This window comes from Carcharhinus amblyrhynchos, chromosome 12, assembly GCF_965287045.1.
Source record: "Carcharhinus amblyrhynchos chromosome 12, sCarAmb.v2.hapA, whole genome shotgun sequence".
Taxonomy (NCBI): Eukaryota; Metazoa; Chordata; class Chondrichthyes; order Carcharhiniformes; family Carcharhinidae; genus Carcharhinus; species Carcharhinus amblyrhynchos.
Window position 1 is genome coordinate 75,789,765 of NC_137335.1, and position 27,417 is coordinate 75,817,181.

At 39.3% G+C, this 27,417-nt stretch overlaps 1 protein-coding gene across 10 annotated transcripts in view; it reads right to left on the reverse strand.

The window, feature by feature from the left end:
• cep170aa (centrosomal protein 170Aa) overlaps nt 1–27,417 on the reverse strand; it is a 132,621-nt gene that overhangs the window by 11,219 nt on the left and 93,985 nt on the right. For 5 of the 10 annotated variants that reach the window (XM_080200746.1, XM_080200743.1, XM_080200748.1 and 2 more), the window contains 7 exons: nt 25,699–25,807; nt 21,679–23,595; nt 21,019–21,277; nt 17,758–17,947; nt 15,432–15,593; nt 11,362–11,450; nt 4,414–4,507 (listed from right to left, as the gene is read on the reverse strand). In XM_080200746.1, the coding sequence (XP_080056872.1) occupies nt 4,414–4,507; nt 11,362–11,450; nt 15,432–15,593; nt 17,758–17,947; nt 21,019–21,277; nt 21,679–23,595; nt 25,699–25,807 (2,820 nt within the window). The remainder of the gene's footprint in view (nt 1–4,413; nt 4,508–11,361; nt 11,451–15,431; nt 15,594–17,757; nt 17,948–21,018; nt 21,278–21,678; nt 23,596–25,698; nt 25,808–27,417) is intronic. The other 5 variants (XM_080200749.1, XM_080200747.1, XM_080200750.1 and 2 more) reach the window with 3 other exon arrangements.

Here is a 27,417-nt window from a genome sequence, read left to right on the forward strand (position 1 = left end):
TCTGCACAAGATTTCTAAACTAACTGAACAGAATGTGGCAAATCCTCAAGAGGTATGGAGAATATCTGAATTTCCACAACTTTTCTTAAAGGAGTACTTATTCTTCACATGCAGAGTATAGTTCAAGCTAAATGTTCAATTGCTTATCTCAGGAATGAGGCATGCTGAAATGTAATATGACTACACAATAAAGGGGAGAAAAAGAATAGCAGACCCATCATGACTACTCATTGTAAATACAGCAGTCACACACATCACTGACTTCATCTTTCCCCAATCTCTGGGAAGAGCAGGACAAGAGGGGAACATCTAAGCCTTTTTAATTATTCAGGACAATTTCTGTGGATCTTTAATAACTAATGCAACTAAGAATTCGATAATTAGTATAACAAAATAACTTTCCATTATAACATTCATCAAGATTGTGTTTCAAAATTCTTATATTATTCACATTCATCCCATCCCTGCATATTAAAATGTTTCCTTATTTCCTCTCATGCCACCTTCAAAACTGACTTTTATAAGCATGCCTTTGTCTTCTCTCCTAATCTTTATACCCTATGCTGTGTTCAACGGTCCCTCTCAGCAAAGTATCCTAGACTGTTATGTTGCATGAAAAGTTGATCCTATTGCCTTTGCTGTCAATTTATACAGTTTATTCTAAAAGTACAGAGCATATCTTAATGTAGAACAGTTTAATTTAAAATATATACATTTTTGATGGTTTGCCTCAAGTTTCACAGACAGATTTCGTTTCTGTATTCTCAGCATGCTTTTTAAACCTTTGCAATACAAAAGCAATGGAAGCAGATTCAATAGTATCTTTTTAAAAGAAACATTTGCAGGGTCATGGGGTAAGAGTGGGAAATTGGGACTATTTAGGCTGCTCTTTCACAAAACCAGCAGACACAATGGGCTGTAGCCTCAGCTCCCCAGCAGATGGGGGGCTCCAAAAATGCACTGGAGACTTCATCTTGGTGCATCACGGGTAAGGATCTGCATGGCGATCGCCCAGAAGTGCTAACTTCCTCCAGGAAGTTGCATTGGGAACCATATGAAAATGCAATTTGAATCACTAACTTCAGACGGCTCTACCACAGTTACGCCAATAGTTGCTCTGATAAAGTTAATAGAATTAAAACCGTTTCCAACTTCGTTTAAAAACCCAGATCTATCTCCCCACGGGACTTCCCCCATACCCCCGACTACCTCTCCCTGCGGTTTTCCCCACTACTTTGACCCCCTCCCCAACCAAGATTGCCCCAACTGTGGACCCAACATCCACTCTTCCTGTCCCCTCCCCCCACAAACCAAACTCAAGACACCCTCAACCTTCCTACCCTCCGAACCACTCAAATCCAATCGACATAACAGTCAGGCATTGGGGAGAGTTACAGAACAAAGATCTAGGGGTACATGTTCATAGCTCCTTGAAAATGGAGTCACAGGTGGACAGTGGTGAAGAAGCATTCGGCGTGCTAGGTTTCATTGGTCAGAACATTGAATGCAGAAGTTGGGATGTCTGGTTGAAATTGTACAAGACATTGGTAACGCCATACTTGGAATACTGTGCGCAATTTTGGTCACCCTATTATAGAAAGGATATTATTAAACTAGAAAGAATGCAGAAAAGATTTAGTAGGACACTACTGGGACTTGATGGATTGAGTTATAAGGAGAGGCTGAATAGACTGGGACTTTTTCCTCTGAAGCGTAGGAGGCTGAGGGGTGACCTTATAAAGGTCTATAAAGTAAAGAGGGGCATAGACAAGGTAAATATTCAGTACCTTTTCCCAAAGGTAGGTGGAGTCTAAAACTAGACGACATAGGTTTAAGGTGGAGGGGAGAGATGCAAAAGTGTCCAGAGGGGCAATTTTTTTCCACACAGAGGGTGGTGAGTGTCTGGAACAAGCTGCCAGAGGTAGCAGTAGAGGTGGGTATAATTTTATCTTTTAAAAAGCATTTAGATAATTACATGGGTACAATGGGTATAGATGGATATGGGCCAAATGTGGGCAATTGGAAATAGCTTCGGGATTTAAAAAAAATAAGGGAGGCATGGACAAGTTGGGCCAAAAGCCCGTTTCCATGCTGTAAACCTTTATGACTCTGACTCTATACCTTATTATCTTCTCCCTGGCTAGTTAATTTCACTGGGTCCTTTAAATTTAGCTGCTTTATCATAAGACATAGGAGAAGGCGGCCATTTGGCCTATCGGATCTGCTGCACTATTCAATGAGGTTGTGGTTGACGTGATATAATCCTAAACTCCACTTTCTCGCATTCTCTCCATAAATCTTGATTCCCTATTATTGATTAAAAATGTCTCTCAGCCTTGAACATACTTTACGGCCCAACCTCCATCTGCAATAAAGAATTCCGTAGATTCGCTATGCTCAGAAGAAATTCCTCCTCATCTGTTTTAAATGGAAAACCCTTATTCTGACAGTCCATTTAAAACAGATGGATGAATTTCTAGGACTCTGGTCCTAGAGTCTTCCACAAGAGGAAACTCTCAGCATCTACCCTAACAAACCTGTGAGAATCCTTCACATCTCAATAAGGTCATCTCTCATTCTTCTAAACTCAAATGAGTATAAGTCTAACCTACCTAACCTCTCCTCATAAGAAAATCCCTACGTACTGGGATCAAACTAGTGAATCTTCTTTGAACTGCCTCTAATGCCAAAATATGTTTCCTTGGATAAAAGGACAAAAAACTTCAGTATTCCAGGTGCAGTCTAACTAGTGTCTTGTATAGTTTTAGCAAGATTTCCCTATTTTTATACTCTGTTCCCTTTGAAATAAAAGGTGAACATTTCATTTGCCTTCCCAATTACCTGCTGAACTTGCATACTAACTTTGTGACTTGTTCACAAAAATCCCCCAAATCCTTCAGTGCTGCAGTCTTTCTCCATTTAAATACTCAGCTCCTTTATTATTTCTACCAAAGTGCATAATTTCACATTTTCCTACATTATATTACATCTGCCAAGTTTTTGGCCACTTACCTAACTTATCTATATCCCCCTGTAAACTGCCATCCTCACCAATTGCCTTCCCAGCTATTTTTGAGTCGTCCACAAACTTGGCAATAGTACATTCACATACCTCATCCAAGTCATTAATTGTAAATATATACAGATTCCTGACACATTCCACTAGTTGCAGGCTGTCATTCTGAAAATGCACCTCTTATTCCAACTCTGTCTTGTATCAGTTATGATGTGGAGATGCTGGCGGTGGACTGGAGTAAACACAGAAAGAAGTCTCACAACACCAGCTTAAAGTCCAACAAGTTTGTTTGATAGTAAACCCACTAGCTTTCGGGGTTTGCCCCTTCATCAGGTGAGTTATTGTATCAGTTAGCCATTCCTCTATCCACGCTAACATATTACCTGCAACACTTTGGGCTCTTATCTTAAGTAGCCTTTTGTGAGGTACCTTTTCAAATGTTTTTTGAAATGCTCTGCTATCACATCCTTTCTAATGTAATCCCAATGACAGAAGTTGAACCAACTGACATATAGTTGTTTGTTTTTTCTCCCTCCTTTTTTGGAATTAAAGATGATACACTATCAGTTTTCTAATTTCTTCAGGACATGTTTGAAATATTAGTGTTTTCAACTATGAAGACTAATGCAAAGTATTTAACTCCTGTCATTTCCTGATTCCCCCGTCTCATTCCCTGAGGGACCTACATTCATTTTGTCCTCTCTCTTCCTTTTTGTATTTAAAGAAGCTCTTGCATTTTTATATTACCTGTTAGTTTACCCTCAGTTTATTATCTTCCTGTATTATTTTTGGTCATCTTTTGTTTGCTTTTTAAAAACTTTCCCAATCCTCTGGCTTATCTTTGCCACATTTTTCTTTCAATTTAACATTAACCTTCACATCCGTGGTTAATTTATCCTCTTCCTAGAATCGTTCTTCACTGGAATACATTTTTGTTGAGGCACGAACTTCTCAGACATATCTGACATTGCTGATCAACAGTCTTTCCTGCTAAGCTCCTTTCCAGTCTCCTCCAGCCAACTCCACTTTCATTCCTGTATAATTACCCCTATTTAAGTGTAGCAGTTGTTTCTGACCCACGTTTCTCACTCCTAAACCGAATGCTAAATTCTACCATTTTATGGTCAGTTTCCAAGGAGATCTTTTACTCATTATTTATTAGATCTGCCTCATTTACGATAGCTACTGCAGTTAAAAAGAAAACGACATGCACACTCTACACTCCACTTAGTGAGCTGAACACCCAAACCCACAATTTGCTTACGGAAATAATTAGCAAGCATGGGTCTTGGTGGCATTTTCAACCAAGGCAAAGGCAGAAGAAAAATACTGCAAAGCATGGGCATTAAAATTTAAAAGGAAGCAATTATGTACACTCGTGATGTTCCCATTCCCACCTTATTTGATGTTTTCAAAATAGGAACTTCACCCTCAGATCGCATTTTGTTTTCAATTTCTTCCCAGTTTCTGTCTTCATTCTTGAACAAAATCCTACAAAACAAGTATAAACTTTTATTAGTCATTGCTAGCACAAAGTGGAAAACAATCCCCCCCCCAGCCCCGACTCTTATTTACTTAGGTGCTCATGGATAGTCCTGCTTAGCAGCATAAATCAACCTCATCTCAAACAGCCTAGAAAAAAAGAGCGGCATGGTGGCTCAGTGGTTAACACAGCTGCCTCTCAGCTCCAGGGCTAGATTCCCAGCTTGGGTCACTGTCTGTGTAGAGTTTGCACATTGTCCCCGTGTTTGCATGTGTTTCCTCCGGGTGCACCGGTTTCCTCCCACATTCTGAAAGATGTGCGGGTTAGGTGCATCGACCTGAAGAGGCCACAGTCCACTTACTGGACTGTGGTGACTAGGGGAATTTCACAGTAACTTCACTATAGTGTTAATGTAAGCCTACTTGTGACTAATAAATAAACATGAATTTTTTTTAAAAGGGAAAATGATGGCTAAATTTACTAAACTGACTGGATGATTTAGTGGTGCTTGTTAATGTTGATGGGAGGTTTTCTTATCTGTTCAGAATAGAATTGTGTATCCAAGCTTCTAATAACTTTTCTTTTGCCCTATTTATGTGGTGCTTCTGAACTGCAATGCTGCTGAGGTCATAATTTCAGGTGTGATGTCTTTGAAAGATATATCAGTGCTGAAGAACACCAATTTAAATACTGTAGATGATGCATAGTAAACTGCTCAAAGGGGTTGCATATCAAAAAATTGCTGCTTTGCCAAGGAAATAATTGTGCCGCTTGAGCACAATTTCTTTTCTTTCATGGGATGTAGGCAATACTGGTAGGGCTAGAATTTGATGCCCTTGAACACAGTGTTCATTGCAGAGAGCAGTCAAGAGTCAATGACATTGCTATGGGTCTGGAGTCACATGTAAGCCATACAAGGCAAGGATGGCAGATGGAATTTTAAGACAAAGAACAACAGTTTTCATGCTCACCATTATTCAGACTAGCTTTACTTTTCTTTCCCAATGTTTAAATTAAATTAAATTCCACCAGCTGCTATGGCAAGATTTGAACCCAGGTCTACTCTACGTTGGAGACACTAAATGCAAACTGGGTGACCACTTTGCGGAACACCTTCAGTCTGCCCACAAGCAAGTCCCAGACCTTCCTGTTGCTTGCCACTTCAACACACCACCCTGCTCTCCTGCCCACATATCCATCCTTGGCCTTTTGCAATGTTCTTGCGAACCCCAACTCAAATTAGAGAAATAGCATCTCATCTTCTGATTAGGCACTTTACAACCTTCTGGGCTAAACATGGAGTTCACCCGCTTCAGAGCAAAAACTCTCCTCTCCCCACCCCATTTCCATTTATTTTATTTTATTCTCCATTTTATCGCTCTCCTCCTTTCCATCCTCCCTTCCTCCCCACTTCTTCAGGCCAACTGTCACATATCTTAGGCAGTCCTTTACCAAACTATGCCTCTGTTTTGCCATTCATGCATTCTGATCACTTAATGGACACTTTCAACACCTTCTAAGCCTTCTGCATCCTCATTTATATTCCCTTTGAACAATTCCACCACCACTCCCATCCTCATAGTATCAATCTCTGCTGACTCTTTCCTCTCAGCTCTGACGAAGGGTCATCCAGACTTGAAACGTTCACTCTACTCTTTCTCCACAGATGCTGTCAGACCTACTGAGATTTTCCAGCATTTTTCTGTTTTTGTTTCAGATTCTAGCATCTGCAGTATTTTGCTTTTATCCCCAGAACATTACCTTGGTCTTTATGTTACTAGTCTAGTAACATAAAAGGCCTTAAATACATATCCTATTGTAGAAATTGTTTTCAGTTACACATATGGATTTTTAAATGCATAAATGAAAGATAAGTTCTACTGCAATTACCCACCACTGAAACTGCTCATATACCTAGGTCAGTGCAATGGATAAACTCTTCAGTACTCTGGAGACTCTGATGCAAGAACATTTCACAATTCTATAAATAATGGGAGCGTGCTCTAGTAAACAGTTTACAGAGCAGGCCAAGTTGAACGGTCTGTTAAACTATACACTATTCTTGCTATTGTAATATATTTCCTTAATAGGTCTCTTATGTAGTTATGCTATTACTATGTTATGAGATTAATTTTTGAATATCACAAATCACTTCATGAAATTTATTATTTAATTCTATTATGCTATGCTCTTCATTTCATTAAATACCTCTATACTGAAATTTACAGAGCAAGGTCCATTGCTGACATCGCTAGGATTCATAATCTTCACAACATTTGCCCTACTGTAAAATGTCATTTTGGAATTAGAATTAGAGGTGTTTATAATTTAGGAGGTACAGCTATCCAAAACTAAAACATTAGTAAATCAAAAACTTATTACAGACTAGGGTTTGAAAATGATCAGTCTTTTTTGATATCCCTTGATGCCTCACAAGAGTGTTATTTTACTACATTAAATAAACTATAAAATGCAAGTTATTGTTGTTTGTGAAATGGTATGGAGCTGCAATTAATAGGCATACCACCATCTGCATAGCATAGCACTTAACCAGAAAATAGAAGTTCCATAAATTGTGGGATTTGTGCTCAATTCTCCAGTTGTGAAAGGCTTCACGTTTCAAAACATATCCTTGCTAGGTATCTCCCAAGGTACTGACTATGGAAAGTTAAACGACATGCTGTTTAATGTTTTGCAATATAGTTATTTAAAAAACATTTACCAGTGTGTGCATAATACAACAACATGAAGATAAATCTGTTAGAACAAACCAATGCTTTTCTTTTAAAATCTTGAAAAAACATTGGGCCAAATTTGAAAAATTCAAGTCAGATCTAAACCACCAGAGAAAACAAGGAGTCTGGGTAAGCTGATGCCTGAAATAAGGTTAGTTGAAAGAATAACAGGCAGATTGAATAGGAAGACAGAGACCTGAAACCTGGCTGCCACAAATGGGTCAGACAGGCAGGAAGGAAACCTGCAATTGTAATGATTGTATGACATATTCCAACAATAAAACAACATTAGTTTAGGAAGAAAAGCTACCGAATATTCTAAGAAGCATCTCCAACGTGGAAATAATTGGGAAAATGTAAACAAGCTACAGGCTGCTGTAAAAATACTAGCTTTCAAAAGGAAAAACATTGCTTTGTTGCGTTATCTCAGTGTTGTTGTATTATGCACATGCTGGCAAAACTAATTTTCAGTTTCATATTTCCTCAGTAGTAAAAGATTTATGATTCTGTGCAAACTCAAGAAGGTGCAGATCTGTTAGAATTGGAGTGGAAATCAATCCTGCTAATCTGAGCTGCAATAGCCCTTTAAAAACACTTTCTTCTTCTGAAAACCACTTACATTTTAAAAATATGAACACACATGACATCTATAATATTCTCACAAGGCAATGTGCTTCAAGTCTTGGTCAGCTCAGTTGGTGGTGTGTTACCGAGCTACTTCTGGTGGTGGGCATTGACATCTGTTTATTCCCTGCCCTGGCCTCCAGGGCTTCCTCCAACTGATATTATGTATGAACAAGGAAGAACAAAGAATTACAGCACAGGAACAGGCCCTTCGGCCCTCCAAGCCTGCACTGACCATGCTGCCTGACTTAACTAAAACCTCCTATCCTTCTGGGGACCATATCCCTCTATTCCCATCCTACTCATACATTTGTCAAGACGCCCCTTAAAAGTCACTACCGTATCCACTTCCACTACCTCCCTCGGCAATGAGTTCCAGGCCCCCACCAATCTGTGTAAAAAATGCCTCGTACACCTCTTTTAAAAGTTACCCCTTGCACGTTAAACCTGTGCCCCCTAGAAATTGACTCCTCCACCTGGGAAAAAGCTTCTGACTATCCACTCTGTCCATGCTGCTCAATCTTGTAGACTTCTACCAGATGTCCGCTCAACCTCCGTTGCTCCAGTGAGAACAAACCATGTTTCTCCAACCTCTCCTTGTAGCTAATGCCCTCCATACCAGGCAACATCCTGGTAAATCTTTTCTGCACCCTCTCCAAAGCCTCCACATCCTTCTGGTAGTGTGGCAACCAGAATTGCACATTATATTCCAAGTGCAGCCTCACTAAGGTTCTAGAAAGCATAACATGACTTGCCAATTTTTAAACTCAATACCCCGGCCGATGAAGGAAAGCATGCCATATGCCTTCTTGACTACCTTCTGCACCTGCATTGCCACTTCCAGTGACCTGTGTACCTGTACAAACAGATCCCTTTGCCTATCAATACTCCTAAGGGTTCTGCCATTTACTGTATATTTCCTATCTGTATTAGACCTTTCAAAATGCATTACCTCACATTTGTCCGGATTAAACTCCATCTGCCATCTCAAAGTCTCCAACTGATCTATACCTGCTATATCCTCTGATGGTCCTCATCACCACATGCAAATCCACCAACTGTCGTCTGCAAACTTACTAGTCAATCCAGTTACATTTTCCTCCAAATCATTTATACATATTACAAACAGCAAAGGTCCCAGCACTGATCCCTGAGTAACACCACTTGTCACAGCCCTCCATTCAGGAATGCATCCTTCCACTGTTACCTTCTGTCTTCTTTGACCAAGCCAGTTTTGTACCCACCTTGCCAGCTCACCTCTGATCCCATGCGACTTCACCTTCTGCACCAGTCTGCCATGCCTTGTTAAAGGCTTTACTGAAGTCTGTGTAGACAACACCCACTGCCCTATGCTCATCAATCATCTTTGTCACTTGCTCGTAAAACTGGATCAAGTTTGTGAGACACAACCTCCCTTCACAAAACCATGTTGCCTCTCACTAATACGTCCACTTATTTCCAAGTGGGAATAAATCCTGTCTTGAAGAATCCTCTCCAATAATTTCCCTACCTCTGATGTAAGGCTCACCGGCCTGTAATTACCTGGATTATTCTTGCTACTCTTCTTAAACAAAGGAAGGACATTGGCTATTCTCCAATCCTCTGGGACCTCCCCTGTAGCCAAGGAGGATACAAAGATTTCTCTCAAGGCCCAGCAATTTCCCCTCTCAATATTCTGGGGTATATCCCATCAGGCCCTGGAAACTTGTCTACCTTGCTGTTTCTCAGAACCCCAATACCACCACCTTTTTGATCTCAACATGACTCAAACTACCTACACATCCTTTCCCAGACTCATCTTCTGTTAAGTCCTTCTCTTTGGAGGATACTGACGCAAAGTACTCATTTAAGATCTCGCCCATTTCCTCTGGTTCCTCACATAGATTCCCTCCCTTGTCCTTCAGTGGGCCAATCCTCTCCCTGGCTACCCTCTTGCTCTTTACATTTGTGTAAAAAGCATTGGGATTTTCCTTAATCCTGCTGGCCAAAGCTTTTTCATGACCACTTTTAGCTCCTCTTATTCCTTGCTTAAATTTCTTTCTACTTTTTGTATTCCACACATGCTTTGTGTGTTCCCAACCTCCTAGCTTTGACAAATGCTTCCTTTTTCTCTTTGACTAGGCTCACAATATCTCATTATCCAAGGTTCCCAAAACTTGCCATACTTATCCTTCATCCTTACAGGAATGTGTCAGTCCTGAATCCCTGTCAACTTTCACTTGAAAGCCTCCCACATGCCAGACGTTGATTTGCCATCAAACATCTGCCCCCAATCTACATTCTTCAGTTCCTGCCTAACATTGGAGCAACACTGTTTCACCAGTTGAGAGTGGCCATGTTTGAATTGAAATCGAGAATTTGAGAGGTCCAGGGCCAATGTTGAGAACCTACAGTATGAATGGATGGTGTCCTCACTATTTTGTTAGTGCTAGGAAATGCCAGGAGTTGCTGATGAAAGAGTCCAGAATGCTGCCGCAGATAATTATCGGAACACATTGCCTGAAGGACCCATAGGCCAATTTTCAGAACTGACCCTCAGATCATTAGTGTGAAGGATTTGACAGGACAGTGCCTAAGCCTTGCTGTGATATGATGCTCAAGCCACTGCCAATATGTTGGTTTATTTTAAACAAATATTGATTTGAATTTGGTAGCAAAGTTCATTAAGTCACTTCAGAGGCAGAAACATAGGGGGGATAGGGCAGGAGAGGGGGCAAGGAAGAGAGCGTGTGGGAGAGGACGTGGAACATAGTGGCTGAGCTCTCTTCTTTGTAACCGAGTTACTCTGAACAGCTGTGTACATAGTTAGGTGACAGACTACTTTGTAAAGCATTACATCTACCATGGTGTTCACTATTCGTTTCAAGACTGCTGCCAGCAACTTGGAAGGCATCTAACTAGTCGCATTTCAACAATCTTCAGCTGTATCTTTTTCCTGCCCATCTCCAGACAATTATGGAAACCATCCATGTCTGCTGAGGGTCTAGGGCATGATGCTTACTGCTGCAACTTGCTCCAGATCCAAAAACACCAACACCAGGAGAAGCACCTGCTGCCATCTCCTCAACAACCCTGAAATGTGCAAGCAGAAGTACCTCAGGAGGCTCAGGCTCTTGTAGTTGCAGCTGAGATCCGCAGCCTGTGGTGTTAGGCAGCCATCCCACTGGTGTTTCCTCTCCATTTCTGTTGGTGTTGCAGCTTTAGTGATCTTCTCCACAAAAACTTAAAATACTGAATTTTGCAAGCAGACCCAAAAACTCTTGAAGTTTGTTTTGCACTGATGGCAGCACCAAGTAAAGGTGCAAGATTTCCTTTAAGGTTGTCTGAAACCAATTTCTGGTCAATTGATATCCCACTCATGTCTTCACACAATTTATGTTGTGAATCTAAAACCATTTTCCATCAGTATAATTTGCACAAGTGTACAATTTCATTCTGTAATTGTCTCTTCACTTTCATCCTCCCATTAACAAAAAAATGAACACGTAAAGTCTTTTGATTACCTGATCTTCAGAGCAGTTTTCTCCATTGCGTGCCTTATTTTTTGTGATAGCTGAGATACAGAGGTCAGCATCAAACTGTCCAAAACCACCTAAAACATAAAACATACCCATTAGAGACTATGATAAAATCAAAGAAAACAAATCATAAATGCAACCGGAGCCCAATTACATTAGATCAAACATTACATTTTTATTTATTCAAATAATCAAATAAACCCAGCTTGCAGGTGCAGCAGGTGGTCAGGAAGGCGAATGGGATGCTGGCCTTCATAGCGAGGGGGATTGAATATAAAAGTAGGGAGGTCTTGCTGCAGCTGTATAGGGCATTGGTGAGGCCACAGCTGGAGTACTGTGTGCAGTTTTGGGCGCCGCACCTGCGCAAGGATATTTTGGCCCTGGAGGGAGTGCAGAGGAGGTTTACTAGGCTGATACCGGAGTTGAGGGGATTGAGCTATGAGGAGAGGCTGAATAAACTAGGCTTGTACTCGTTAGAGTTTAGAAGAATGAGGGGAGATCTCATTGAGACGTATAAGATGATGAATGGGATGGATAGGATAGAGGTGGAGAGACTCTTCCCGCACAAAAAAGACAGTAGGACTAGGGGGCACAGCCTCAAGATAAAGGGGAGGCGGTTTAGAACGGAGTCGAGGAGGAACTTCTTCACTCAAAGGGTGGTGAATCTCTGGAATTCTCTGCCCGTTGAAGTGGTGGAGGCTGCCTCGCTAAATATTTTTAAGAAGCGGGTTGATGGGTTCTTGATAAGAGAGGGGATTAAGGGTTATGGGGAGAGGGCGGGAAAGTGGAACTGAGCCACGACAGATCAGCCATGATCTTATTGAATGGCGGGGCAGGCTCGAAGGGCTAGATGGCCTACTCCTGCTCCTATTTCTTATGTTCTTATGTTCTTATCTCACTAGTCCTGTTGATACTTTAAGATGCTAGTAGCAAAAAATAGAGAGGTTACTGTCAAAAGGTTTAGATAACTGTTGTTTCACTTTCCTATTACTATTGTTTGGGATCTCTTCTCTGGGTCATTAATAATGGATTGCCTGGTTTTTGAAAAGGAAGTACTCATCGCTGACGCGAAGGAAGCTGCCCACAAAGGCCTGGCAATCTCGGTGGCGTGCATGTTATCTGCCATGACATTAATTTGAATTTAGCACAACTCGGGGGATCGCCATGTGTACAGCAATACTGATGTCATTAAGCCTGATAAGTAGTCAATCACATTGAAGTATTTGCAGCCAGTCACATTGAAAAAGTGGCTGACAATAAATCAGAAAGTTAAAAGCGCTGACCATCCTTCACTTTTCAATCACTCTATTTACGATCTACATTGTGAAGAGACCAAATGCATGGTACTGATCACATGGTAGACAGGCCAGAAGATGATAAGGACTCTGCAAAGGGATATAGATAGATTAAATGAGTGGTATATCATATGGGAATTGTGAACTTGTCCACTTTAGCGGAAAATAGAGAAAAACAATATTTCATTTAAATGAAGAGAGATTACAGAATTCAGTGGTACAGAGGGATCAGAGTGTCCTGGTATACAAATCACAAGTAGCTAGAATGTAGGTACAGCAAGTGATTAGGAAGCAATATGACTTGTTGGCCTTTATTACAAGGGGAATGGAATGTAAGTACAAGGTCTTGGTGAGACCATGTCTGGAGTGTTGTGTTATTTTGGTCCCCTTATTGAGAAGAGGATATTGTGCTCAAAGTATTTCAGAAGAGTTCATTCAACTAATGTCTGGGACATCTTATGAAGAAAGTTTGAAGAGGTAGGCCTGCATCTATTGGGGTTTAGAAGAATTAGAGATGATCTTAGTGAAACGTATAAAGATTTGATTCATCATTGTCACATGTACTGGGATACAGTGAAAAGTATTGTTTCTTGTGCGTTATACAGACAAAGATTACTGTTCGTATGGGAGAAGGGAAGGAGGGGGTGAAGAATATGGTATTCTTCGTAGAATACATAGAAAGATCAACTCAATACAAGATAGGTCCATTCATAAGTTTGATGGCAGCAGGGAAGAAGCTGTTTTTGAGTCGGTTGCTACATGATCTCAGATTTCTGTATCTTTTTCCCGATGGAAGAAGGTGAAAGAATGTCCAGGAGGCATGAGGTCGTTGATTATGCTGGCTGCTTTTCCAAGGCAACAGGAAGTGTAGATGGAGTCAATGGTTGGGAGACTGATTTGAGAGATGGGACTGGACTACATTCACAACCTTTTGTAGTTTCTTGCAGTCTTAGTCAGAGCAGGAGCCATTCCAAACTGTCATATATCCAGAAAGGATGCTTTCTATGGTGCATCTGTAAAAATTGGGAGTGTGTTGTAGTGGGCATGCCTAATTTCCTTCACCTCCTGAAAAAGTAGAGATGATGGCGGACTTTCTTAACTCTAGCGTCGGCCTGGAGGAACCAGGACAGGTTGTTGGTGAGATCCTGAGGGCATCTGATTCCAGAAGAATTTTACCTCTTCTTGGTGAAACTAGAACTAAAGGACATAGTTTAAGAATCTCTTTTAAAACAGAGATAAGGTAATTTTTCTCTGTGTCAAGTTGGGTAGGTTTTTGACGGACAAGGGAATCAATGTTATGGGGGCAGACACGTGGTGAGTTGAGGCCACAAAAAGATCAGCTATGATAAAGGCAAAATACTGCAGATGCCATAAGTTGAAACAGAAACAGAAAATGCTGGAAAATCTCAGCAGGTCTGACAGTATCTGTGGATAGAGAATAGAACTCATGTTTCGAGTCAAGATGGCACTTCATCAGAGCCCATCAGCTACGATCTTATTCAAAGGCAGAGTAAAACTGAAGGAAACTCCAGTTCCCAATTCCTTTGTTCTAATGTTCTTATGTTTCTAATATAATTTTATAGAGAGTAAAAAGGACTAGGACTTGTATTTGCGATTATGGCAGAATCTGAAATTTTAAATCAAATTTAAAAATATTTTAAAACATGTGGAATTTACCAATGGGATTTAGCAGCGAGACAAATAATTTAAAAATGAAAACTTTCAGTTCAGTGATTTTTTTAAAAAAGAATTAACTGCTATCTGCAGAGTTCACCCCTGTGCAGAAGTGGAAGATCACTGACAGCACATACAAACTCCTGATGTTATTGTTAGCATTCATTGCTGTTGCTTCTCAAAGGCTAACAATTTTGCTGCCATTACGATCACAAAAATCTAGGCCAACTGATAATATGGGCCCATAAACCAATTTGCAATTGTACAGAGTCTTGAAAACATTAAAGATGCTTAATAATGCATAAAAATAAATTCAGCCAAAAACTAAATGTCAGGTCAGAGAAGCAAATGGTGGATGGGATGACCCATAGCTTGAACAAAATGGTAGGCTTTAAGTGTGGCTTAAAGAATGAGAGAGATGGGGAAGACTTTATGAAGAAAACTCCAGAATGTGCTGTCTAAGCATCTGAAGCTACTGCTGCCAATGGTGAGACAAAGATGGGAAAACAGCCAGTCCAAAAATTGGTGTGGTTAGGGATTTATAATAAGGGGAGATTATGAGATAATAGTTGGAAGGGGCCAACTTAGTTTGGCATGAACGTGGGTAAATGGTATCTGATATGGGTTGCAGTTTGGGCAATAAAAGCTTTGGATGAACTAAAACTTAGTGGGTGGAGGTTCAACTATAGCAGGTTAGTGGGTGAGTCTGGAGGTGATAAAGTTTATACAAGGCTTTCATCCCCAACTGGGCTGAGAAGGGATATAGGCAACTGATGGTGCAACACAGACATTGACAATTTTTATGAAGGAGAGCACATGGAACTTAGCAATCTAGAACACACTCTCCCAAATGACTATGGATGCTGCATCAATTGAAATCTCAAGACTGAGATCAACACATTTTTTACCAGACAAGGTTATTCCATGACATTGATAAAGGATGGTAAAAGGAGTCCAGTTACAAATCAGCTGTGGACTAACAGAATGCCACTACATTCCCAATCAGCTGAACAGCCTATTCTTGTTTCTATCTCTCTGATATAAAGACCATGTTCCTTAATTAAGATCAATTGCTGCGACTCTTACTTCATCCCTACTCCACGTCTTCCTCTTTGTAGCCTGATCAGCAACTTCTAAAATCCGAGATCTGGAATCATTTGGTCTGCCATTTCCAGCAGGTGGTTTTATACATGGCACTGGAGGGATTTTTCTAAAGTTCAAACTTTCATCAAAAACTCGATCAACCAACTGACCAGGAAAAAAATGAAGATAAAAGTTATTGTACCTCATTTTACATGAAAAGGGTAAAAAAATTTTAGTTTATTGTGCACATTTACAGTGGGCTTATATTTTGCACCAGAAAAGTCTGAAGGATTTCATACCCATTCCCCACTACTCCTCCTGGAATTAGCAGCCTGTATGCAACTGGCAACAATGCCCACCTCTAGATGAAAGCGATTCAACATTTCTACTATTTTACAAGTCCAAGCTTTGGAATATTGGAACAATAATTACACCAATTTCCACTGGTATTAAATGGATATCAGCATCAATTTTCTGGTCCTTCAAACTTTTCCAGTTTAACTTAGCAGTGAAACCTGGACTGAGACTTCATTTAAGGAGTGCTGCTAGGGACATTCAGAATTCTGTGCATCAGAAATGTAATGAAATTAAATTTTCATATTCAAACAGATGATCAAACTGAAATGGGTGTAAATTAAATTTATCAACTCGTGAAAAAGGGTGAATTGACACTCACGTTATGGAAAAATATTTATTCTGGTTAGTTCATCTAAATTTCAGCACAAGTTTCACTAATTTAAACAATAAAATGCAAAATATAGCAAGCAAACTGAAGAAGAATTGATTTTTTTTGTTATTTTTTGGGTTTATATAATTACAGTGCTATATCCCAGGAAATAAAACTTGTTTTCAACAGCTAATATTTAAAAGTACTTCTCTTTTTCTCAAATTCCTCAAGTGGAAAATACTTCTTTGACAGGTATAAGCTTTTTTAAGCATGCGTCAAGGTAATTTGTCCAGCTTGTACTCATTATTTAGCAGAATTAGTAACTGTACTTAACAGTAGCTGACATGAAGAACACGCCATTTGCGTGTCATAACACTTGCACAAATAAATTTAGAAATATGAGGAATTATATTTCTAACATCCAAGATTACAGCTAGAAAGCAATTTATTTCTCAGATTAAGCGACCTTAAGTACAAACACATCAAAGGTGGCCTGGCGGCTAGCACTGCTTCCTCACAGGTCCAGGGACTTGGGTTCAATTCCTGGTGTGGATCATTGTCTGTGTGGAGTTTGCATGTTCTCCCTGTGTCTGCGTGGGTTTCCTCTGGGTGATCCAGTTTCCTCCCACGGTCCAAAGATGGGTGGGTTAGGTGCATTGGCCATGTTAAATTGCCCCTTACTGTCTCAGGATGCATAGGTCAGGTGGATTAACGGCAAAGATACGTGGAGTTACGGGGATAGAGCTTACGTGGGATTTTTGTCGGTGCAGGTGCGATGAGCCGAATGACAACCTCCTGCGCTGTAGGGTTTCTATGGCGCAATGCTCTTGTATTTGATTCTGGGATTCTATTCACTAGAAATAAGAAATCCAACTACAATCCACAGAAGGCTAAAGTGTTTGTGGCAAAGCTTGATTTACAAATCATCATAGTTCAGACCTGGAGAAGCTGGCAATTTTTATGATTTTTGTTTAAAAATTTATTTCCAGAAGAGGCTATGTGCAAGATTATGCATCAAATGCTAATTTCATTTTTCCACATAACCACTAAAACCCTTTCATTTAGCATTACATATATAGCCTAAGATCCCAGATGGGCACCATCAGGGTTGGGAATGTGTAGAACGGAGGCCAAAATTTACTGGATGTAAAGCAAATTTTAATTAGAATTACATTTCAAGTTTTAAAATAAATTTTAAAATAATCTAGCTGCAATTTGTAAATTATGTAAATCCAATTTAACAGGCATATTTTAGTCCTATTAAAAACAATTACACAAATATTACACAAAACAACCACTGAGATTTCAAGAACTTGATGAGATCCAATAACAAACCAACATTTATACAAACGGTAAGATGAATAGCTAGGTTAGTGAGGGTTAAGACAAAACAAATGTATCTAATGTTCAAATGTTAATGCAAAATACGATAAACACTTCAATTTTGCCATCAAGTTTCTAACTTTTCACTTGAGCAACTACTGAGGTTTAGTTTTAAAAATTTCATGTTGAACAGCAATTACAAAAAATATAATTGCACATCATCAAATGTTCAACAAATAACTGAATCAAATAGTCAAGAAAAGCTGAGGAAAATGAAATGTGTTTATAGTACTCAGGATGGAAAGCTAGAACAAAAAGGAAATAAAAAAAAGCAAGAACCTTAGGCATTCCTCCATGAAGCTCTCCTACCTCTTCCCTTGTGTCAATGGTTGAACCAGGAGTGGTGGCAGCAGTGCTTACTGTGGTACTAGGGGCAGTCCCTGATGAACTCACAGAATCTATCTCACCTGCCACGTCATGGATCTCACGTGCAAGGATGGCCAGATCCTTGGCCAGGTCTTGACTGATCCTGATCATAAAAGAAATGCACACCAAATCCTGAAGAATTACCCATTACAAAGTTTACCAGCATTAATTAAAACTATTACTGTGCTAAAAATCACATCAGTTTGATCTTCACAAGTGAATATAGGGCAGCCCTGGAGCTTTTTTTTCCACATTGCATTACATAACTCCCAAGATCTTTGAAAGAATTTTCAGCTCTGCTTACCTTAGGAACAGTTGTCTTAAGGAAATTTGCGCATGATAACCAAATAATTCCCTCCCACTATGCCAAACATTGAAATAAAACCAAATTGGTACAAAGGAATCTCCAAGCAATGCTGAATCATAAAGTCAATGAGAAATAGGTGAGGATGGACCATATATTTGAAGTTGACATCTTTCAAAGAATGGGAAAGTTAGAAACAAAGCAATAGGAAAGATGCTGCTATTCTGTTAAATGCTACTTGTTAGCCCAAACTTGGGCATCATTCCTGCTGTTGGTTCAAAACAATAGGTTGAAGTAATGGTCCTACACCAAGTCAGTAGAGAAATGCATAAAACTGGTATAAACTTTCAAAACAAGGATTTTTCTCAATGCCAATAACAAATTGTTGTAACTTCAGTTGCCCCAATTTGGCACATTCAAAGATTATGTGGTCAAACAGAAGTCCAGGACGCTGTTGTGCCAAATTACATTATTCAGATCAGCAAGATATTTCCTTTACAGATTCCTAGTGAGTTCAGCAACCAGTCTTCATGGGCTATTAACAGGTGACTAGAAAGGCAAACCTTGTCTCTGCCCAAATTATGTGTATATCTTTTGTTCTCTGAACAGAAGAACAAAGACCTCTGTTGCCAAAGCAGTGACATACCATCTCGGGCATACCTGTAAAGGTCTGAACTGAGCAAGTCTGTAGAAGCCTCAGGTCACCAAATATCCACCTGTCGGTATATCTAGTTTTACCAGTCTAATAAATAGGTCAAATCGAATCTTCATTGCTGCAGTTACATTTTTTTCCTAATGGGAGTACTGCAACCTCATTTTACACCCTTGAAAAGTTCTGGGCTTCAAATTCAGACTGCGCAACTATTATTATACCTGCAGACAAATAACAATTGATCTACATCATCAGGTACAGCTTAATGCTTTGACCCTGAAGTAGTCTGCTGTTATCTCAACGCAAATTTGTTTATACATCATAACTAAATGGTGGATCCCAAACTTTGTTTTCATAAGTTTCTCAGATACACTTACTACCCTGAGGGGGAGTGATGGTCATCCAGGCTACTTCTGAAGTCAAAAAGAGTTTCTGTATGATGTCAACCCACTTAATCTGGAGAATGTATCAATTTTGCAGCAAAGGTGAGCCAACAGCTGAATTTCATTTTTTTAAAAACTTAATTATATTTTGCCCTAAATTAATGGTGAAGGTCATCAGAGGGCAAGACATGAGTTTGTTTTTCATAGCTTGAGGAGGCATAGGAGTACAACAGTTTACTTTCTGGAGCAGTAGCCCAGATAGCAAATAATAGTCTAGACAGAGATTTCAATTCCACCATGGCATTTTGAGAATTTGAATTGAGTCTCAAAAACATCCAGAAACAAATTATCGATAAGCATGACCACAAAACCATTGGATTGTTGTTAAAAATCCAAATACGAATGTCCTTTAAGGAAGGAAACCTGCTGTCTGCACCCAGTTTGGCTTCTTATATGATTCCGGATGTGGTTGACTTGAATAGCCTCGGATGTGGCTTAACAACCACTATCAAAATCGGGTCATTGCTTTAAGGCCCACCACTATCCCCTCAAAGCAACAAAGGATGGGCAGTAAAATGCTGGCACTGTGATAAACAGGCATGTGTTTTTTTTTAAAAAGGTACTGGAATCCTTCCAGTAGAATATAACATTATTTTCATGGGTGTTAAACTCATACCAGACCTATGGGATTAGTGAGTGTTGACTTAAAACAAAGTGTCAGAACCTGGCAGTCTCAATTCAGATAAGCTATAAAGATGCCTTGTGAGAATAGAAAAATTATAGTATGCATGTTTAAAGGTTAGGTTTAAGAATGAAAGGCGTAAGTAGTGTGCTCTAATAGGCAGTCACATACTTCAAAAACCAATAACCTATAACTGCTATAGTCTTCTTCCTTTCTTTAAGGCAATCACTAACATTTCTCAAGAAACAGCCACGAGTGGAATTTTTAAATCAGAAATTTCATGCCTCAAAACGTTGCATTATATAACGTGAAAATACTGGGAGTGATGTTAAAAGGATTACTGTCTTGGACAGAAGAATTCAATAGGAACACATTCAGCATCCACATGATAGTATTGTTTGTATTAACCAGACATAATCAGAACTTGGAAAACGTTGGCATCCAAATAAAGGAAAAACACTTCTAATAGGTAGGTACAATGGCCATATGGGAAATATTCTTTTCTGTCCCAGTTGTTTTCATATACAAAAAATAAATTAGAATCTTCTATGAAATGGAGTTCAAATCTGCACAATATATATTCTTGTAGTTTTAAAAGAAAGTTTTAAGTTCAAATTTGCAATTATTTGAGCCTGTTAACTCAAGGATAACTGCTATGCCTTGCATCCAGCAAAAAAGTCTCAAATTTAAATCAATAAATGTGCATGCTTGGTTATCTGATTGCAATCCAGATGACTATGTAGATGCTATAACTGGCTTCAGAAAAGAAAACGTAGTACAGGCCAGTATTCCCCAGTGATTGCCATTCAGTGTTGCCTGCTGGAACTGCATGCCTGTAAGTGTCAGATAAAGCCAAGGCCTGGCTCAGCTGTGATAGCATTCATGATCAGTTTGCTCAGCTGGAATAACTGCACACATCAACATGCCTAAAATGGCTATGATGATAAGTGGGACATCACTAGCCATAGAATCAATCCTTACTTGGAGTCAGAAAGTCAGAAAATATGAGAAAAATATTGGAATTTGGCCAATTAATAATGGTTGATTAATGGTTAAAACTTAAAAATTGAAAAATTAGCAGTCCAAATTAGAACATTTCAATTCATAATGACATCACAAATTTATGAACAAAATTAGAACACAGAACACCTACTTTGATATTGAAAGGTACCTGGCAATTTCCTCACTGTGAGCAGTCCAGTCTCTTATGTAGTCATCTTGTTCCTTCATTTTGTTTTTCAGGAGCATGTTAGTTGATGTTACATTACTGTTCTGTAGTTTTGTACTCCTCAGGGCCGTACTGGTTCGTAAGCGGCTATGCTTAGGTGAACTACGATTTGACCCAAATTCATCTTCGGAAGTTGAAGCATAATCTGTAGGAAAGCGTCTCCATCGTGGACCTTGCAAAACAACTAAATGTACAAGTAGCAAGGACAATTTTAGTATACAAGGAAATGAACGTTCAAAGAAAACACAGTTACAAATATGTCGCTACATAGCTTAATCACGGAATCACTGGATTACAAAATATCCCCAAAATTAAATGCCAATTTACTTAAATACCATAAACAATATAAAATGCAAATTTTACAAAAGTATGTAATTGTTCAATGTCATAGTGAAGAGAAGATACTTAATTAGTAAATGATGCAAAACGAAAACATCTCACACCTTTTTCTCCAGGGAGATCTTTTTTTCAAGTAGCAAAGATACAAAATATTACATTTTTAAAAATTATTGTCTCTACATAGATTGTTTCTTCCTTAATTTGACAAATTACCAAAAGTTCTTAATAGAATTGAACGAAGTTTACCTGATGGAGAACTGTGCCCTGCTAATGATGCTTTAGCTTTAGAAGAATCAGGCATTCTTGAAATGCTATTAGCACGAAGTCTGGGAGAAACTTTGCTATCCATTGTTGACGTTCCACGCAAGTTGCTCCGAATGGTGGAGTCTCCGCTTCGACTAACACTACTCCGAGTGGTCGTTGCTTCAGAGTCACTACGAGCCGATATAGAACCCAGCCGGTTGCGACGTGGTTGAGCAAGGAGATCTAATCTAGAGGGTGTTTTTCTACCAGAGGGTGGCTTTGATGTAGTTGAACTGGTTGTAGATACTTCTGACACGACAGACACTTTGTCCACATCAGCCAGCTCATTATCTGATACATCGCCAAGACGTGCTCTACGTAAAATAGATGCTCTGGTTGGGCGAGGCTTGGGTAAAGTGGTTGATTTGCTTGCTGAGCTACTAGCAGCAGTTTTTGTCTTGGATAATTTATTTCCCTCTAGTTTGGAATGTAACAGTTCATCTGTGGAAGTAAATGATGTCCGCCCTTGTGATCGGCTAGAGTATGCCTCTTGATCGGAAGAAAGAAAATCAGAGATAGTAGACTGAGGGAAGCTTGATGTTTGGTCATCATCTGTCAAGTCAAAAGATGCCTGCCTCCCTCTGCCAGTGGTTTGTACAGATCTGCGAGGTTCAGATCTAATACTAAGGTCAGTGGTACGACCTTTGATTTTTCTGTCTGAAAGTTTGTCTCTAGCATTGGTGACAGTGGCCTTCGATGAATCCTTGAGAGATTTTGTGAAGCTCTTCTCCTTGTGAAGGTTACTGAGAGTTCTTCGCTTTTGAAGAGACTTCTTTTCTGCATCTCCACTAACTAAGCTAATAGTACTAGCAGTGTCAACATCTGATTCAGGGGAAATGGAATCATCCCTGTGGTAACTTGGTGTTTCATCTCCACCATCTATCCTGTTCTCATCCTTCAACTTTGCCTCGAGAAAAGCCATCACCGATTCCGTGTCTTTCAACAGAACAGTGGTGTCAATGGTGGAGTCTGTCCCATTAGAATTACTTCTCTCTCTGCTCCATGTAGATATAGATCCATCACCTGGTGACTCAGACTGCTTACTAATACGAGGTATAAGCTCTAATGGTACATTACTACTTGGTTTTTCTATGGTGAAGCTTCCCTGTCTGACCAAAGGCCTGGGAGAATCTTTTTTTTCTGTGTCTCCACCTTTGGAAGTGGGTCTTCTAGAAGGCTCTTCTGACTTCTTCTGTTTCGTTTCAGTTTGAACCTCTGCTTTGACCAAAGTACTTGTGCCAGTGGCTTGTCTGGATTCGCGTGCATCATTAGCTTTCTGCCTTGGTGATACTTCCCTGCTTTTGTCAATCAGATTAGTGCTAACTACAGGTTTACTGGCAGATGTTGTTTTAGAAGAGCTCCGTTGGTACAAACTCTCTTTATGGCCCTGCTGTTGAGTTCCAGGTGAAGATTGCCTTGCTGCTGATATTCCCTTGTGAGTTTCAGCTTTTTCTTTAGTAGATGGAGGGTAGTTGCTAGATTGAAACCCTCCACCTACCTTGCTAGTCATTGTTTCACTGCAAATATCACCAGTACTGTCAGCTTTAATAGTGGAGATGCCTTTTGACCTGCCAGTCTTCAAAATGCTGCTGGTGTACTCCTTCTGTTTGTCTTTCTGGTGAGGTGGAGTTGTAGTTTCTTTCTCAGGGAGCTCTGTATCTTGCTTTTCATCTATTTCACGTCTTGATTTTGCTAGGTTTAAAGTAAGGGGACCTTTTGGTCTTAGGCCCTCAGCTGTTTTATCCTCTGTTGGAAGCGGTGGAAGTGTTCTTCTCTTTCTCTCACCCACACTGGCTGATGCAGTTTCTGAAGTCGTTGATGTGCTTTTTGCCGAGATACCAGATTCACTAATATCTGCATCTAACAAAAGAAAAATTCATTTTATATTACAATGTAACAGATTTTTTTAAAGAAAACAAGTTGGTTTCAGGAAAAATGACCTTCCACAGACCTTCATTTCGTACCCCACTGAGCACTGCAATTTATTGTTTCCCCCTCAGTGGGATGACATCAGCAAATTCACAAATTAGCATTTGGACTAATCCTGGTTACGAATCAGTAGGCACGCAAATCAAGAAATTTAATAATTGTTCAATTAAAATTCATCAGCTGAATTCATTCCTAAATTAACTGGTGGGATAATTAATTGGTATTGAAATAACAGAATGTTACTAAATCGCACACAAAATTCAACTTTTATGAACTGTCATATAGCAATTGGCAAATTTCCTTTCTTATTGTTAGTGCCCTTTCTTTCCTTTTTTTAATGTTTTATTACCTCTGTCACTAAAGGTGGGTGGAAGTAATGTTTTTGCCCCAGTTAGTTAGTCAATTTGTAAACAAGATATCTCAAAAACTAATGAACGGATTTTAACAAAATTTGGCACAGATAGGATATGGTCTATGGAATAGCTGACTAGTTTTTAGCAAAGATGTGGATCCAGGTCCTGGAGTGTTTTAAAGGATTTATTAACATTGAGAGATGGGGTGAACTAATGTTTAGTTAGAATTTTGTGGTTTATCTCTGCTGCTGTGGTGGGGTTTGCCACAGATGTTAAAATATAAGCAGATTTTGCTGAGGAGGTTGTTGGATGTGGTTTGGCCTAAAGAGATTTATTTTTTTCAGAAATTGAATTAGACCAGCTGACCAGCCATATAAATACAGTGGCTACGCGAGCATGTTAAACACTAAGGATTTTGCAGTGCATAACTCCCCAATGCTTATCCGCCATCTACAAGACCCAAGTCAGGAATGTGAAGGAATATTCTCCACTTGCTGGGATGAGTGTAGCTCATCTGAAGAAACCCAACACCACCCAGGACAAAGCTTTACTGACACCTCATCCAACACTTTAAACATTCACTCCCTCCACCTCTAATGTACAGTGGCAGCAATGTGTACCATTTAGAAGATGCACTGCAGTAACTCACTGAATCTCCTTCAAAGCACCTTCTGAACCCATGATCTCTACCACTGAGTAGAACATGGGCATCAAAGGCGTAGAAATTGTAAGACCTATCCAAAGCACTCACCATCCTGACTTGGAACTATAGTGTCATTCTGTCACTGGGTCAAAATCCTGGAACTCCCTAACAGCAGTGTGGATGTACCTACAGACTGCAGTGATCTGAGAAAACATTCCACTTTTCAAGGGCAATATATGCTGGCACAGCCGGCGATGCCCACGTCCCACGAATGAATTAAAAAAGAAATCAATATCACTCTTGATAGATGGACATCTGCCCGGAACACTCCAAGACACCACATCAAGTGTGCAGGCAGGCACTGACTTCTTGCATAAAGAAAAGCAATGCCAGATATTATCAATGTAGTGTGGAGAAGGTAAGGAGTACATTAAAACATAAATTTCCATTTATCTGTTTCTTTCCAAAACTTGCAAACCAGCCTTAATGAGGAAAAAATTTGAAACAGGGCTCCTTGCGTGTGAAAGTCAGCATGAGATCAGTTAACAGCATTTAAATAATGCTCTCTGTAAATTTTATGTAGCACAAATTCAATAGTTACAGTGCTCGATTCCTCCTCTTCTATTTCAACCGTTTTTAAAATCAATATGTGCTTTGCTGTTTAGATTATATGTCATGCATTCCCTGTAGAATAGGAGCCAATTAAAATTTGGAAGTAGAGTTGTCTTTCAGCCACCTAAGATGTACACAAATACATTAAACAGGAGCAATATAACTAATTTGCCCAAGTTTCTCTCATGATTGATTAAGGAAGTTGGAAATCTTATCACCACTGCTTGTGCATACGTTGACAGTACTGTTGAGGTTGGTAACTTGTGGAATGGGAATTTGTTGATCAAACCTATCATATTGACAATATATTGCAATAACAATGTACTACAAATTGTAATTTTTATTCTATTATTGAAGCTTGCTATTATCACCACCTGAATTATTTATTAATGGGCAGGTGGCAAAGTTATGTCAGGTGAAAGTTACCTTGGTCATGAGTACCAAATGTTGCTGGTGTCAGATCACTGGCAGCTAAATTTGCCCACTGTGACATCCATCTGGGGGTGCTGGATGTAAAGGAGCCTTCAGGATGAGTCTGTGAAAAATAAATACATCAAAAAATTAACCAAAGAACATTTTAAATAGCAAAACAACTGAAAATTATTGTCTACAAACTTCTAATCTACTGATCAAACAATATTATAATTGAAAGCCTATTTCACACATTCACAATATTTTAACTCAGGATAAGCCTGAAACGATGATTCTTCAATGCTCATCAGTCAACTTTTAGAAGAACATTATAGGAGACACCATAAGACACACTTTTCACTTAAAACTTCTCAAGGTTCAAGTAGCTGTTCAGAACTTGAAATCTGCCATAACATCACAGTTCTCAAATTAGACAGGATGAACTGAGGTATTTATCTCTAGACAGCGCTGGGATACCTAAAAAACTTCTAACAACAGCTAAGAGAGTAGGCAAGAAGGGGTTACCATGTAACTCATGTAACTCCTTAAAATTATCAGACACTAGGGAGGATCAATCTACATTTCAAAACATGGATTGTTCATTATGATAGACTCCTAGATCTTGACTAGTAGAACAGCTGGCCCTTGGATGCAATTTTCTGCAAACGGTCATTTTCTTGTCCTCATCTGGGAGGCAAAGGAAATCAGTTAAATGGCATGCTGAATCACCAAAATAAAAATCAAAGTCAAGAGTGCATGGAACTGGCCAAGTCAGAAATAACAAAGACACAGACAAGAGTTTCAACAGATGAGATAAGGCAGAGGTAGGGTTGGACAATGTTACAAAGTTGGAAATCACCTTAGGTTGGAAATCACCTAAAGCCTTAGGTGATGGCATGGATATTTGGTTAGAAGATTTTCTGAGGTTCAAACATGATACTAAGATTGCAGATAATCTGGTTCAGCCTCAGGCAATTGTAATAGACAAAAACACTGAACCTTAGAACATGTTATAAAGTTACAGACTCTTCCTTCCTGACGCAATAATTTGCTGAATATCAAGTTCAAAAATGTTGCTCTTGTGTTATAGCCAAAGCTGGCAACACAATTTTTAATGGTATCTCGTGTTTGGTCTTTCTTCAGAGCCTGGGCAATGGCGTGTCTTGCTTGGCCAGCAAGAGTTAACCACACAATGTGGATGAGAATTTATATATTGGCAGACCAGGAGAGTAACATCTGCTCTTCTTCGCAGAACATCAGCCCCAGCTGGGCTTTAGGAATAATCTGGAATCTTTACATTTTTATTTTATTTAAATATTATTTTGTTTATTTAAATATTTATCTAAATAGAGTTTTCTTTTAAAGCGCATATTTGCAAAGCAATCATTTATTTATTTTGATGGAGACTGTACTTGTGATTTCAAACAAAACGGTTGCACATTTTCAAATACCCAAGTTTTTAGGAGCAAAACCACCCATCTATTTTTGTAAAATGATCGGTCTCTGCAACCATGCTATCAACTGACATTTGTTTTCAGACTTCATTAAGCAAATAAATAGTTTGTTAGGTAATAAAACAAAATAGCAATTAGTCATGTTGAAATGAATTAACAATTCTTAATGGGGTCAAAAAACTTTTGATTGTGATAGCTGTTCTTTGACAGAAACTGAAGTTTATTTTTGTAACAGTTACCTCCAACAGTTAAAAGTACAAATCTAATTGCAGAACCTTAA